The sequence below is a fragment of the Staurois parvus genome, unplaced genomic scaffold (assembly GCF_062004578.1).
Source record: "Staurois parvus isolate SC_StPar_1 unplaced genomic scaffold, SC_StPar_1.0 ptg000389l, whole genome shotgun sequence".
NCBI lineage: Eukaryota > Metazoa > Chordata > Amphibia > Anura > Ranidae > Staurois > Staurois parvus.
In genome coordinates, this window is record NW_028318185.1 from 3,372,374 (window position 1) to 3,389,473 (window position 17,100).

At 41.9% G+C, this 17,100-nt stretch overlaps 1 protein-coding gene across 1 annotated transcript in view; it reads left to right on the forward strand.

Annotated features, from left to right (window-relative positions):
* TG (thyroglobulin) overlaps positions 1–17,100 on the forward strand; it is a 439,344-nt gene that overhangs the window by 82,723 nt on the left and 339,521 nt on the right. The window contains exons 15-16 of the mRNA XM_089685945.1: positions 7,862–7,970; positions 13,736–13,927. Of these exons, the coding sequence (XP_089542071.1) occupies positions 7,862–7,970; positions 13,736–13,927 (301 nt within the window). The remainder of the gene's footprint in view (positions 1–7,861; positions 7,971–13,735; positions 13,928–17,100) is intronic.

The window sequence follows — 17,100 nt, forward strand, 5'->3', positions numbered from 1 at the left end:
AGGATTTATATTATTATTATTATACATGATTTATATATTATTATTATTATACAGGATTTATAATATTATTATTATTATACAGGATTTATATATTATTATACAGGATTTATATTATTATTATACAGGATTTATATATTATTATTATACAGGATTTATATATTATTATTATACAGGATTTATATTATTATTATTATTATACATGATTTATTATATTATTATTATTATTATTATTATTATACAGGATTTATATTATTATTATTATTATTATTATACAGGATTTATATATTATTATTATACAGGATTTATATTATTATTATACAGGATTTATATTATTATTATTATACATGATTTATATATTATTATTATTATACAGGATTTATATAGCGCCAACAGTTTGCTCAGCACTTTGCAATATAACAGGAGACAATACAGCAACAATACAGTTCAATACAAGAGAGATAGGAGGGCCCTGCTCCTTGGAGCTTACAATCTAAGAGGGAGGGGCTAGTGGTACAAAAGGTAATAACTATGGGGGATGGACTGGTAGGAGGAAGAGAAGATTCCATTATTAGCTGAGGGCAGGATAGGCTTCCCTGGAGAGATAGGTTTTCAGAGATTGCCTAAAAGTGGGCAGAGTATATATTTATATTTCAGAATAGGCGATAGTCTGATTTTGCCTGTATCCTTCTCCCTGCCCTTCTTCCTCTATCTCTCTTCTTTTTCCCTTTTGGCCACTTATAACCGTTTTTTTGGGTGGTCCCTCCCCCATCAGAGCTGTACTCCTAGAAAATCCTTACCTAACACTCGTCCTGCATCCTGCAATGGGGCAAATCCATTAAATGTGGGAAGTTGATTTCCAGAATGCTAAAAACCTCCCCTTCTAGGGAAAAATTGCCTTGGGGACCCACTCCTATATTGTCAAGGGTCCTCTTCCCAATGGGGAGGCAGATGATGTATATTTCCCCTATAGGGGGGGCAAGCTTGGAAGCTCATGTGACCACCATTCCCATATATCTGTTCCCTTTAACCCTGAAAGTGGGGGCCTTATAGGTGCCTCCTTTAGGCTTAGTTGAATGCATGCCTTTAGTATACTGATTGTGGTTAGGATGAGGGGAAGCATGGAAGGCTTCCCCTCATCCCATCAGTACAACTGATATAGGCATATCATCCTGATTACCAGCAATATTTTTCTGCCACTTATATCCAGTATCTCATTTTTATTGAAATCATCATAATCCCTTATACATTTCTTCCTATTATTATCCCATTTAATAAGCTTAGCTTTAAGCTTCTCTGATAATGTAAGAAATTCCTGAGTGTCCTTAATCGGCTTGATACGATCTTTAATTTCTTTTATCTGTGTCTTCAGTGACCGCATCTTCCTTTGCTTATGTTTGAGCAAAAAAATCCATCAACTCCAATCCCTTCTGATTGAAAAATTCACGCCATTCATTTAAAGACTCCTCATCAACTAATCAAGTATTTCTCAACCTTTTTTCAGGCAAGGCACCCTTTAAAATTATGGACAGTCCTGAGGCACCCTTTAAAATTCTAAAATGGGGTGCCTCAAGACTGTCCATAATTTTAAAAGGGCACCCCGTTCTAAAATGTGAAAAATGATTCTAATTGTTTTATATAACACAGCAATATCCACATATGTAGGACACCCAGCGTTAGAGGCAGGGGCGGACTGACAACTCATGTGACCCCCGGGCAATAGGGGATCATGGGGCTCCTGTGTCCTCGCTCACACTCAAACCACACCCAAAAAAGCCTATGAAAGGTTCCAGGGGCATCTTATGGGCCCCCCTACTGACCCCGGGCCCTTGGGCAGTGCCTGAGTTCCCAAATGGTCAGTTCGCCCCTGGTTAGAGGTGATTTTTTCTTCCGAAGCAAATAAACTTCTGCACACTGGTACTGACTAGTATTCCAATGTTTCTCTTCTCCATCAGTTTTCTCCATCCCTGAGCTAATGTGACCCCAGCACTGATAGAGAGGGGCAGGGAAGGGTCAAACTAGGATGCTGTGCAGGTAGCTGACATCCTTCTTATCAACTGATGATGTCATTGGTTGTCAGGTCGCCAGTGGCTAGAAGGTCATAATGGTGCACAATGAAAACCTGTAGCTTTGTGTAACTAAAAGGCAGGCTTGTTCCACCCGCTGGCTTGTAGACAAGTTTTGGGCAATTCTTAGACATTCTACCACTGAAAAAACCTAACGGCACCCCAGGGTTCCTGGGCACCCTGGTTAAGAAAGGCAGAACTAATCCATCATTTGGTGGCACATCCCACCTGAGATGTCTGGGCACTAATTTAGAGGAGATGTATTGATCAAAAGGTACAATATCCCATCATACTTTAGTCTTTTTCTCAAACAAATGCCCTAATTTTGTAAAAGAATATGATAATTCATTCAATCTATCCCCAGATTTCCCATCTGAGAAAACTTCACTTAATTGGACCTCTCTCTCTTCCAAATATAGAAACACATCCATGAATGCAGCTGATAGGAGTGAAATACACAGTAAAACCAAAAAATCTATAAAGACAAATCAGTGCAAACGTAGTACATAACACCTAATAATATGCAAGCTGTACACCACAAGGTTAATTTCACAATACCTCCAAAGATGTCACAAGTAACAGAAAAGTGCAGCACAATAATAAATGATAAATTATAAAAATACAAATAAAAATACATTAATAAAAGTCCAAGTAGTCCTTAGGTAGATGAAAACCAACGGTGATGCTAATCCGAGGAATAAGGGCAACCCACACACAATGGAACATGTGAAGAATCATAAATCATATAGTGTACTCCTTCTTGAGGGAAGAGTCCTATTGCTCAGGACTAGAATTACCCCTCTATTGCTCTGGATTAGACATACCCTATCCATTGATCAGGACTAGACATACCCCTCTATTGCTCAGGACTAGAATTACCCCTCTATTGCTCTGGATTAGACATACCCCTCTATTGCTCAGGACCAGACATACCCCATCCATTGATCAGGACCATACATACCCCTCTATTGCTCCTGACTAGACATACTCCATCCTTTGATCAGGACTAGACATACCCCTCTATTGCTCAGACTAGACATACCCCTCTATTGCTCCTGACTAGACATACCCCTCTATTGCGCCTGACCTCCTGACTAGACATACTTCTCTATTTCTCAGGACTAGACTTACCCCCCTATTGCTCAGGACTAGACATACCCCTCTATTGATCAGGACTAGACATACCCCTCTGTTGCTCAGGACTAGACATACCCCTCTGTTGCTCAGGACTAGACATACCCCTCTATTGCCCGGACTAGACATACCCCGACTAGACATACCCCTCTGTTGATCAGGACTAGACATACCCCTCTATTGCCCGGACTAGACATACCCCGACTAGACATACCCCTCTATTGCTCCTGACTAGACATACCCCTCTATTGATCAGGACTAGACCTACCCCTCTATTGCTCAGGACTAGGCATACCCCTCTATTGATCAGGACTAGACATACCCCTCTATTGATCAGGACTAGACATACCCCTCTATTGCCCGGACTAGACATACCCCAACTAGACATACCCCTCTATTGCTCCTGACTAGACATACCCCTCTATTGATCAGGACTAGACATACCCCTCTATTGCTCCTGACTAGACATACCCCTCTATTGATCAGGACTAGACATACCCCTCTATTGATCAGGAATAGACATACCCCTCTATTGCTCAGGACTAGACATACTCCTCTATTGCTCAGGACTAGATATACCCCTCTATTGCCCGGACTAGACATACCCCTCTATTGCCCGGACTAGACATACCCCTCTATTGCTCAGGACTAGACATACCCCTCTATTGATCAGGACTAGACGTACCCCTCTACTGCTCAGGACTAGACATACCCCTCTATTGCTCAGGTGTAGACGTACCTCTCTATTGCTCAGGACTAGACATACCCCTCTATTGCTCAGGTGTAGACGTACCTCTCTATTGCTCAGGACTAGACATACCCCTCTATTGCTCAGGTGTAGACGTACCCCTCTATTGCTCAGGACTAGATGTACCCCTCTATTGCTCAGGACTAGACATACCCCTCTATTGCTGTTGAGAAGCAAGAGGTGTTTGATCTTTATAGAAAAAGTATGGAGTCCAGGTTTTCCAGTCCAGAATGCTATCTATGGTGCATTCAACAGACAAAAAGGGAGCAACACATGAAGGAAATAAACTACTCACCTTCTACCAACAAAAAGGGACACAAGTCAGTATTGTCCAGTTACCCCAAACATAGTCAAAGTACTGAAAGGCAGCTGTAATGTTATATTTACTTCATTACCATAGAAAAATAGATAAATGCAGGGTGTCACTAAAGTCTGGATCCATGGGCATCAAATTATTCAAAATCATCATTATTATAAGGGGCGTTCAAGTCAAACCGGGACTTTTGAGTTTATATAATAAAAGGAGTGCAAACTGCATTTATTTTTCAACATACTCCCCTGCTACATTTGTACACTTTTACCTGCGTTTAACTAATCCCTGAAAAGCTCCGGCATAAAAAGATTTGTCAGTACGCCTGAACCATCCTAGGACAGCCGGCTTCACTTTGTCATCATTGTGTTCACCGTTCCCACAGAAAGATTCATCTCTTATGCAATTTCACGACAGGTTATTCATCGATTATCCAGGATCAGGCGTTCTGCGCGCTGAATGTTCACAGGAATGACTGCTGTGGAACCACCACAGCCGGGATCGTCACTGTCGGACGTACGGCCATCTTTGAAACGTTTACACCTTTCAAGTGTCTTACTGAGGCTGAGTGTCTCATCACCGTACGGTGCTTGAAGTCTTCTGTAGACATCTGCGGGTTTTACGCCTTTGTTCACAAGAAACGTCATCACCACACGCTGTCCCACGCATGCACTAACACTGTTGTCTGCCATCTTGATTACCGGTCTTTGGACTGGCCAGTAATAGGAGACACTTGCCACTTACTACTACGTGTAGTACCGCCACACTAGCATCCCTTTTTATACCTGGAAAATGAAAAGTCCCGGTTTGACTTGAACACCCCTCGTAAATTGCAGCTGGTCCAGGAACTGAGCTGTTGGGTGAGGACACAGATGGATGGATGTAATATTGTACGTGAACAGCGGAAATTAATAGCAAGCTGGCCAGTTCAGCAGGGGCTGGCCGAACCTCAATTCTTCTATTACTGCTCTTGTTCCAGTGACCTAGTGACTCCCATCGAACGAAACTGCTGGAAAATTTGTCTTCGATCAGTGCAAGTTCCTGAATCTGACTTGGTATCCGCCGCTTGCAGTCCCGTACAACAGGGCTGGATTTGTCAAAGGAGGGAGCAGCAGGATCCAGATCAGTGGATTGCTTTAAAAAAGTCCTGGATTTTTTTTGGATACACAGAATCAGGGGTGGACTGACAACTCATGGGGTCCCCGGGCAATAGAAGATCATGGGGCCCCTGTGTCCTCGCCCACGCTCAAACCACACCCAAAAAAAACGATGAAAGGTACAAGGGGCATCTCATGGGGCCCCCTACTGATCCTGGGCCCTCGGGCAGTGCCCAAGCGCCTGAATGGTCAGTCCGCCCCTGCACAAAATATAACTGGATACTAACATTTATAGGTAAAGTTGATCCAGGGAATATCTGATTGCCTCTCGGGGGACGAGGAAGGAATTTCTTTTCCCTGCAGGAGCAAATCGGGTCATGGTTTGCTGGGTTTTTTTGCCTTCCTCTGGATCAACTGTGGGTATAGGATTATAACTTTTTTTTAATGGTTGAACTGTCTTTTTTCAGCCAGACTAACTATGTATGACTATGTAACTATGTAGCACAAGGAGCCAATAAGTTTTTGTTTTGACAAGGATTATACTGATAGGAAGAGAGAGCAGCATGACATAGAGTTCATCACTGTGCTGCTTCTCCTTTCACTGTCCAGTCACAGGCGGTATCAGCCACTTGCAGCCCCATACAGCAGGGCTGGATTTGTCAAAGCAAGGAGCAGTAGGATCCAGCTCAGAGGATTGCTTTAAAAAAGACCTAGATTCTTTCATGGACACACAGAATCGGGGCGGACTGACAACTCATGGGGCCCCCGGGCAATAGAAGATCATGGGGCCCCTGTGTCCTCGCCCACACTCAAACCACACCCAAAAAAGCCTATGAAAGGTACCAGGGGCATGTCTACTGATCCTGGGCCCTCGAGCAGTGCCCAAGCGGCTCAATGGTCAGTCCGCCCCTGCACAGAATATAACTGGATACTAACATTTATAGGTAAAGTTGATCCAGGGAATATCTGATTGCCTCTCGGGGGATCAGGAAGGAATTTTTTTCCCAGCAGGAGCAAATTGGATCATTCTTTACTGGGTTTTTTTTGCCTTCCTCTGGATCAACTGTGGGTATAGGATTATAACTTTTTTTGTAATGGTTGAACTGTCTTTTTTCAGCCAGACTAACTATGTAACTATGTATAACTATGTAACTATGTAGCACAAGGAGCCAATAAGTTTTTGTGTTGACAAGGAATATACTGATAGGAAGAAAGAGCAGCGTGACATAGAGTTCATCACTGTGCTGCTTCTCCTTTCACTGTCCAGTCACAGGCGGTATCAGCCACTTGCAGCCCCATACAGCAGGGCTTGATTTGTCAAAAGAAGGAGCAGCAGGATCGAGCTCAGAGGATTGCTTTAAAAAAGACCTAGATTCTTTCTTGGACACACAGAATCGGGGCGGACTGACAACTCATGGGGCCCCCAGGCAATAGAAGATCATGGGGCCCCTGTGTCCTCGCCCATGCTCAAACCACACCCAAAAAAGCCTATGAAAGGTACCAGGGGCATCTCATGGGGCCCCCTATTGATCCTGGGCCCTGGGGCAGTGCCCGAACACCTGAATGGACAGTCCGCCCCTGCACAGAATATAACTGGATATAACATTTATAGGTAAAGTTGATCCAGGGAATATCCGATTGCCTCTCGGGGGATCAGGAAGGAATTTTTTTGCCTGCAAATTGGATCGTGCTCTGCTGGTTTTTTTTGCCTTCCTCTGGATCAACTGTGGATAATAGGATTATAACTTTTTTTTTGAATGGTTGAACTGTCTTTTTTCAGCCAGACTAACTATGTAACTATGTATAACTATGCACAAGGAGCCAATACGTTTTTGTGTTGACAAGGAATATGCTGATAGGAGGAGAGAGCAGCATGACATAGAGTTCATCACTGTGCTGCTTCTCCTTTCACTGTCCATTCACAAGCTGGAGGCAGGATGGCCTGGGCTAAGAAGAAGTAGATAGTATGAATTTGGCTATACAATTGGGGACATCTAATGGCAGAAAAAAGGATTGCAGGGGAAATCTCTGAATTGAAGGGGGATACTGCAGCAAAGCTGCTTTTAAAGCTTGATCTTTTAACCTCTTGGCACCGGCCGAACGCAAATGTGCGGCCTCCCGGCATCTGGGCCTAGACGCCGAGCAGCCGCACATTTGCGTTCTATTAAAAAAAGACATATGTGCTGAGAGCGCGCACCCAGCAAGCATGTCCGGTATTCACGGAAAGGTCCCAATCTCCTCTTTCGATCGGAACCTTTCCCGATCATGTGACCGCCGTCACTTCGTGTCACATGACTCTAAACCCTGCCCTACCTCCCAGCTTCTGAAATCGTTAAAGGGGCGGGAGGCGCTGGTGCCAAGGGGTTAAGGACCTATTCACTTTGATCTTGTTATTTACCTATAGGACTTTTTGCCAAGAGGCCATAAGGCTGTTTCCCCGCCTCCCCCAGAAAAGGTGGCAGCTCGCCATGTTGATTGTATCCTAAATAACGGCATGCCTCTATTTTAGGCTGGACAGTATGTTCCTGTACAAGGATCAGACACAGATTCTTGGTGTGTAAGTCCCGTGAGTGGTGAAATTATCCCGAAAGACGCGAATGCCTTGAAGAACATAAATTGTAAGTCGTGCAATCTTTTACTGAGAACTTTCTCATAAATTGTCTGTGTACCTGAAGTATGTCTTAACAAAAAAAAAATGGTAACGTTTACACAAAAGGGTAAATTAAGGCTGGCCATACACTATACAATTTTCTGTCCAATTTCCGGCCAATTACTTAGATTTACCTTCAATTATGTAGTGCAAGGGCCCGCCTATTTGGATACATTTGAAAGTGTTGTTAGCAGGGGCGGACTGACCATTTGGAAACTCGGGGACTGCCCGAGGGCCTGGGGTCAGTGGGGGGCCCCAGGAGATGCCCCTGGTACCTTTTTCATAGGCTTTTTTGAGTTTTGGCAAGGACACAGGGGCCCCATGATCCCCTATTGCCCGGGGGCCCCTGGTTGTTAGGTTTGAACTCCTATTATATGGTTATTGGTAAATCTAAAGCAAAATTCTCAAGAAAATTGTATAATGTATGGCCAGGCTTACTAAAACTGGTGCACTCAGAATCTGGTGCAGCTGTGCATGGCAACCAATACATGGGTTGAAATTTGACCGATTTTTCATCCAAAAATCAGACCTAAGAATAATCAGGTCCCGATCATGTGATCACTGATTAGCCAATCAGTGATCACATGAAGAGTAGTAAGCAAGATGTCACTTCCGACATCATTGCTTACTACGTGTGAAATCTGTGAATGATCACAGAGGTCACATGGTGCAGGGCTATTCACAACAGCCTTGTACCATGTGACAATTTTTCATCCAAAAATCAGACCAAAGAATAATCAGCCGATTTAACTCTGTTAGTGGGTCAATGGCACTGGCCGATTTTTGTGGTTCCTCCCTTTTTTGGTGTTCGGGCATGTCGGAAAATTCGTGAAAAACGACCGATTTTCGACTCAATGATGGTCAAATCGTACGATCGTTTTTCCGAATAGAATATGAGCCGTAACCTGGAAGGAACAGAAGTTTCACCTGTTATATGGGGTGAACTTTATGACTTGGTCGGCCGATTTACGAAATCATTGATGGCACCATCGGATTACGGAGCGAACGACATTTTTGATTTTCGGACGAAAAATCGTTTGGAATTAGAACCATGTATGACCTGCTTAACTTCAGCTCTTTCCATTAAGCTTTAGCAATAAATCCTGGAAGCTGATTGGTTTCTATGCACACCTGCACCAGATTTTGCACTCTCCAGCTTTAGTAAATAACCCCCAAAGTATACATAAAGTATGTCTAAATGTAAATATAAAATAGAATAGATTGCAGCTTACCAGTCCTTAGATGTGTTGGCTGCATTAGTTTTCTTTATTTGGGTTAAGTACATTTTCTGCAAATACAATTAATTTCCTGTTTTTTTATTTATTTATTTAAAAATATTTTATTAATTTTCAATTATTCTCCAACCGCTGCGCTCCCCACAACCTCACTAACACCACCTTCCCTCTCTCTGACCACAACCTGATTACCTTCTCTATCTCCTCATCCTCCAACGCCTACCCCTCCAAATGTCACACTACTACCAGCCGGAACCTCCGCAACCTTAACCCTGCCTCCCTCCACTCCGCAGTTGATCAACTCCATGACCGCATCCTCCCCCTGTCCTGCCCCGACTTGGCTATGACCGCCTACAACAATGCGCTGTCAACAGCCCTTGACTCACTAGCGCCTTTAACCACACGCAACATCAGACCCCGACCGCTCCAGCCCTGGCAGACTGATCACACCAAAACCCTCAAACGACACAGTCGTGCCCTGGAGCGACTATGGCGCAAAACCAAATCCCAACAAGCCTTCATCTGATACAAATCTGCCTTCCACACCTACACCTCCTCCCTCCATACTGCCAAACAAGCCTACTTCCTGACCCTCATCAAGGCCCTCTCCTCCAATCCTCGCCGACTCTTCTCCACCTTCAACTCTCTACTCTCGCCACCCCCACCTCCACCCAGCACCTCACTCACTGCCCTTGAGATTGCCAATCACTTCAAAAACAAGATTGACACAATTCGCAAGGACATTGCCGCAACTCACACGCCTTCTCAACCCGTCCCCTCTCACACAGCTACCCCCTCATCCCCCCTCCCCCTCGACATAACCCACAGGGACTTCGTCGCTGCTCAAACTCCCTCCAACCCCCTTCCCCCTCACTCAGCTACCCCCTCTACACCCCTCTCCCACGGCCCCACCACTGCTCTGACCTCCTCTCCCACCCCACCCTACATTCCTCATACTGAAGCTCCCCCAACACTCCGCACCTTTGACCTTACTACCATCGAAGAAGTCTCCAAGATCCTCTCTGATGCCCGCCTCACCACCTGCCCCCTTGACCCTATCCCCTCACAACTCCTACAACCTCCCTCCCCCTCCATCCTACGCTCCCTCACCCACATCTTCAATCTCTCCCTCTCCTCCGGCACTTTCCCTTCCCCTCTGAAACATGCACACATCACCCCCATACTTAAAAAGCCCTCCCTGGACCCCAATGACCCGAACAACCTCAGACCCATCTCCCTGCTCCCATTTACATCTAAACTCCTCGAGCGCCTAGTCTACGCCCGCCTAAGCTCTCGCCTCAACGACAACAACCTCCTCGATCCCCTACAGTCCGGCTTCCGTCCCCTACACTCCACCGAAACTGCCTTACTCAAACTCTCCAACGACCTGCTAACCGCCAAAGCTAATGGCCACTATTCAGTGCTCCTACTCCTTGACCTCTCTGCGGCCTTTGACACAGTCGACCACCCCCTCCTCCTCAAAAAACTACACTCCCTCGGCCTCAGAGATTCTGCTCTCTCCTGGCTCTCATCCTGCCTGTCACAACGCTCTTTCAGCGTTACCTATAATGCCACCACCTCCCTCTCACTCCCCCTCTCTGTTGGGGTCCCTCAAGGCTCTGTCCTCAGGCCCCTTCTCTTCTCCATCTACACCTCCTCCCTTGGCCAACTCATACACTCTCATGGCTTCAACTACCAACTCTATGCCGACGACACACAAATCTATCTCTCAACCCCCCACCTCACCCCCTCGGTCTCCGCCCGAATCACACACCTACTGAGCGACATATCAGACTGGATGTCGCTCCACTTCCTTAAACTGAACCTCTCCAAAACCGAGTTTCTTGTCTTCCCTCCAGCCCGGACACCACCCCCCATTGACTTCTCCATCATGTCCAACAACGCCACCATCAAACCCGCCCCGCAGGCCAGAGTACTTGGTGTCATTTTGGACTCCAACCTATCCTTCCAGCCCCAAGTCCACTCTTTAACAAACTCAGGCAGACTCCACCTCCGCAACATCGCCAAAATACGCACGTTCCTAACCCCAGAAACCACTAAACAGCTCATCCAGTCCCTCGTCATATCACGACTCGACTACTGCAACTCCCTCCTCACTGGCCTGCCTCGCCGCTGGCTATCCCCGCTTCAGTCCATCCTGAATACGGCTGCCAGACTCATTCACCTTTCCAACCGCTCCGTTTCCGCCACCCCCCTCTGCCAATCCCTCCACTGGCTTCCGATTGCGCAACGGATCAAATTCAAAATCCTAACGCTGACGTACAAAGCTGTCCACCATACTGCCCCGAACTACATCACTGACCTAATATCCAAGTACCACCCAGCACGCACACTCCGCTCCTCACAAGACCTCCTTCTCTCTAGTTCCCTGGTCTCCTCCTCCCATGCCCGCCTCCAGGACTTCTCCAGGGTGTCACCCATCCTCTGGAACTCCCTGCCCCAACCCATCAGATTATCACCTACTCTCCTCTCCTTTAGGCGCACCCTGAAAACCCATCTCTTCAGGGAAGCCTACCCCGCCCCCTGCTAACTTGCCGACCTCCTCCACTCTTCCTACCACTCCATCCCCCACAGCTATCTCCTCCTGTACCACCATCCCCTCCCTCCTAGATTGTAAGCTTGAAAGAGCAGGGCCCTCGATCCCCTCATGTTTTGCATTGTATTGGTATTGTTCTGTCACATGTTCTGTCCCCCTTTGTAATGTACAGCGCTGAGCGAACTATTGGCGCTTTATAAATACTGTATAATAATAATAATATAATAATTATTTAGCGTAACATCAATAGATTATCATATTATTCATATACAAAAAAAAAATATTTAATTTAACCACTTCCCATCCGGCTGCTGTATATAAACGGCCGGACGGTGGCAGTGCAGGGGCGGGTTACCGTTCATAAATGGCGCCCGCCATTTTGGATTGTGCACACTCCCTTGGTGCGTGCGGCACTGCGATCCGATGCACCGGATCGCAGTGCCGCACGAACACCGATCGCTGTATGGGACCTCTGTGTGAGGTCCCGATCATGTGATCACTGATTGGCCAATCAGTGATCACATGAAGAGTAGTAAGCAAGATGTCACTTCCGACATCATTGCTTACTACGTGTAAAATCTGTGAATGATCACAGAGGTCACATGGTACAGGGCTATTCACAACAGCCTTGTACCATGTGACAAGCTGTGACCAATCACAGCTCTCACAGTATTTCTCAATGGCTGCAAGAATGCAGTCAGAGAGAAGGAGAAAGGATTGCTTTTACAGCCTTTAAAAAAAAAAAGCAATCAGTATAAGAAAAAAAAAATCTTCATCACCCCCCACAAGTATTACAGTGTCACTATGGTGACACTGTACTGCTAGGGTGAAAGTATGTTAAATAAAAAAAAAATTATAATGATATAAATAATATAAAAAAATAAAATAAAAATGTAAAAAAATTTAAAAAATTATAATTTTTGGTCATAAACTAATTTGGGTTATTTTTTTTTTTTACTAAAAAGAAAACTGAATACATTTTGGCCAAGATTTACGAAGAAAGATTATTTATTTGAAAAATTTGATAAGAAAAACACTTTTTTTTCAAAGTTTTTGGACTTTTTCATTTATATAGCAAAAAAAAAAATCCCAGCGGTGAATAAATACCACCAAAATAAAGTTTATCTGTCTCAAAAAAATGCTAAAAAATTCATATGGGTACAGTGTTGCATGACCGCGCAATTGTCATTCAAAGTGTGATAGCGCTGAAAGCTGAAAATTGGCCTGGGCAGGAAGGGGGTGAAAGTGTCCAGACAGGAAGTGGTTAAGCAATTTCCTTCCCAGAGTCTGCCCCCCCCTTTCCCAACCCCTTATCCCTGGTACACATCTATGTGGCCGTGCGGGCCATGTTTTGCGTGGGCACGAGAGCCCATTCATTTGACACACAGGGAGGAAGGCCTTGCACTTCTTCCGAAAACGCAGCCCACGTGAGAACCTCGGTTCCCAGTACAGTTGAGTTTTCCAGTGCGGGCATTTTATCCCCCTCCTCATGGCGGAGTTCCTCCATCTGATACAAATAGTCTACCCAACCTATCCAGTCTTTATTTTCGGTACTTCTTGTTCCTGCCCGAATGTAGGAATAAGTTCCTTTGTCGCACTTGTTGACCCGGCCTCTGCACTGAACCAAAATCTTCATCAATGCTATCAGCCTTTTCCAATTCTTTTCTGCGTACTACAGAGCACAATCCCCATAGGTTATGGAAATGGGAAAATGGGAGGGGTTCTGTAGTTCTAATGCACTTCTTGTCCCAAAGCTGATTCTCTTTAGATAAAATGGAACGAGTACAAATTGTCACCTTAGGACAAGGATGGCAGGATCTGAAGGGGAAAAATAAAACTAATGCAGCCACCAAATCTAAGGACCAGTAACCTGCAATATATAAAATTTTAAATTTTTTGGGTTTAGATACGCTTTAAAATGTTATTCTGTGTCATCTTCAGGTCCAAGCCTTTGCGCCATGTTGACTGAAGACCAATCACGAGGTGAAGGGATCAGCCTTGCTTGCAGCGGGAATGGGACCCGGGAGCAGTGTGACCCGGATAGCAATGTGTGCTATTGCCTGTTCCCAACTGGCGAGGAGGCTGCTGGGACCCGGGTCACCATGACGGAAAGATCAGGTTCCCTGTGCCAGGGTATGTTCTGCTTGTCTACACTGGATTCCCAAGGAATATCATTTGCAGTTCATTTTATAATTTTTAGACTACTCTTTGGACAGCCAGTAAACACCGTCATGGTGCATCACTTCTTTCTTTAGCTATTTGAGAGATATATATATATATATATATATATATATATAAAATAAATATTTTATTAATTTATTTATTTAAAAAAACTCTGGAGGAGAGAAATTCAATCTTTATGGAATTGGTTCACATCTCCACTCCAAGTTTCCTGAAGCGCAAAAAAGTTTTGGAGCTACTTTTATAGCTCGATTTGGGCAGATTTTTAAGCATTTTTTCCCCCCAGAGAAATGCATTGAAATGCGCAATTTGTGTGTTAATGAGAATTTTGTCACGCGTTAAGGCGTATTTTACTGTGCAAAATGCAATAAATAAAACTAAATATTTAAAATAAATAAAATAAATATTTAATTTATTTATTTAAAAAATGAAATACATAAAAATAATACACAAATATATAAATAAATAACAGATAAGTAAATATAATGAATATTAAATAATATAATTATAAATTAATTAACCCCTGACCCCAACCAAACAAAATAAATTAATACAATGATAATAATAATAATAATCCTAGCAACAAATGATGAATCAGATGATATTCTTCTCTATTGGCTAATAAAAAAAACAACAAAGCTCAAAAACGCCTTAAAATTCTATACAAAAACTAGTGACAAAACACCCCAAAAAAATTCAGGACCGCACATCTCCTCTCCAAGTTTCCTGAAGCGAAAAAAAGTTTTGGAGCTACTTTTATAGCTCAATTTGGGCAGATTGGTGCATTTTTTAAAGCATTTTTCCCCCATAGAAATGCATTGAAATGCGCAATTTGTGTGTTAATGAGCATTTTGTCACGCATTAAGGCATATTTTACTGTGCAAAATGCAATAAATAAATAAAACTAAATATTTAAAATAAATAAATAAAATAAATATTTAATTTATTTATTTTAAAAAAAATGAAATACATAAAAATAATAAACAAATATATAAATAAATAACATATAAGTAAAAATAATGAATATTAAATAATATAATTATAAATTAATTAATTAACCCCTGACCCCAAGCAAACAAAATAAATTAATACAATAATAATAATAATAATCCTAGCAACAAATGATGAATCAGATGATATTCTTCTCTATTGGCTAATAAAAAAAACAACAAAGCTCAAAAACGCCTTAAAATTCTATACAAAAACAAGTGACAAAACACCCAAAAAACTCTGGCGGAGAGAAATTCAATCTTTATGGAATTGGTTCACATCTCCACTCCAAGTTGCCTGAAGCTCAAAAAAGTTTTGGAGCTACTTTTGTAGCGAAATTTGGGCAGATTAGTGCATTTTTTAAGAATTTTTCCCCCCATTGAAACGCGCAATTTGTGTGTTAATGAGCATTTTGTTGCGCATTAAGGCATATTTTTCTGTGCAAAATGCACTCTGGTGACAACCCAATTTTTTGGATTTTCCATAACATTCAGCCCCAGTGACAAGGCCAGTATAGAAAAATGAGAAAATATTCCCAGACAAGATAAAGACAGCAATAAACACCTAACAGAGGATCTAGCTCCCACTTTATCCAAAACTTTAAAAAACAGTTTAACCTTTATATACTTTACTGTAACCACTGCTGAGATGAGACATTGACCCAGAGCCAGGACAAGGTCATCTGGTGTCCAGGGCGAAGATGCCAAATGGCGTTATGTTTTAGCAAAATTCCCCCCCCCCAAAAAAAAAAATCTTCACATTTACCCCCTAAGCATAAATTCCCCTTGCAACCCAAAATTCTCCCCAAACAAAAATCCCCCCTCTTCCAATACAAACCCCCCTCAAATCCTCTCCCTCCCCAAATCCTCCTCCTAGCAAAATCCTCAACCCCTCAAATATCCTCTCTGAGCATTAATCCTCTCCCCCCTCCAAATCCCCCTACTGCAGCACAAATGCCCCCAAATTCCCTCTCCTAGCACTAATCCCCCCAATTATCTCTACTAGCGTAAATCCTCCCACATGGAAGAAAAATATATTTGAAATATATTTTAAAAATATTCTTCCCAAATATATTGGCATATATTTGAAATACTACAATTTTGGTCATATTCAATATACATTTTTGGAATGTATTTACAAATATATGTAAAAATATATGTTAAAATTTCATTTTTATATGATAAAAAATCTGAAGAATATATTTTAAAAAAAATATTTTTAAAAATATTTTGTGATATAAAAAAATGCATTCCAACATGCAGTGTACATGTGTGTGTGTGTGTGTGTGTGTGTATATATATATGTATATATATATATATATATTTATATATATATATGTATATATATATATATATATTTATATATATATATACACACTGCATGTTGGAATGCATTTTTTAAATATCACAAAATATATGAAAAATATTTTTAAAAATATATTTTTTTTAAATATATTCTTCAGATTTTTTAACATATAAAAATGTAATTTTAACATATATTTTTACATATATTTGTAAATACATTCCAAAAATATATATTGAATATGACCAAAATTGTAGTATTTTAAATATATGTCAATATATTTGGGAAGAATATTTATAAAAACACATTTTCAAATATACTGTATGGCTTTAAAAATACAAATCTACATATTTGGAATGTATTTACAAATATATGTAAAAATATATGTTAAAATGACTTTTATATATGTTAAAAGAATAATCTGAAGAATATAGATATAAAAAAAATATATTTTTAAAAATATATTTTTTAAAAATATATTCTTCAGATTTTTTTTAACATATATGTAAAAATATATGTTAAAATGACTTTTTTATATGTTAAAAAAAAACTGAAGAATATATTTGAAAAATTAATATTAATATTAAAATTAGATTTTTTTTTAACAAAAAGTAATTTTAACATATATTTTGACATATATTTGTAAATGCCCACCCCTTGTCTCAGCCCTGCTCTGGCCACATAGGGCGAACATTGTTTTATTAAGTCGGTCAACTCATAGACTTGCACTGTTAGAAGGAGCAGTAAAGCACAGCCATTGTGTAGCGGTGCGGAGCTTGTATATGTAAATATGTTTTTTCTCATGTGCGTTTATAAATATTCATGTAAATAAG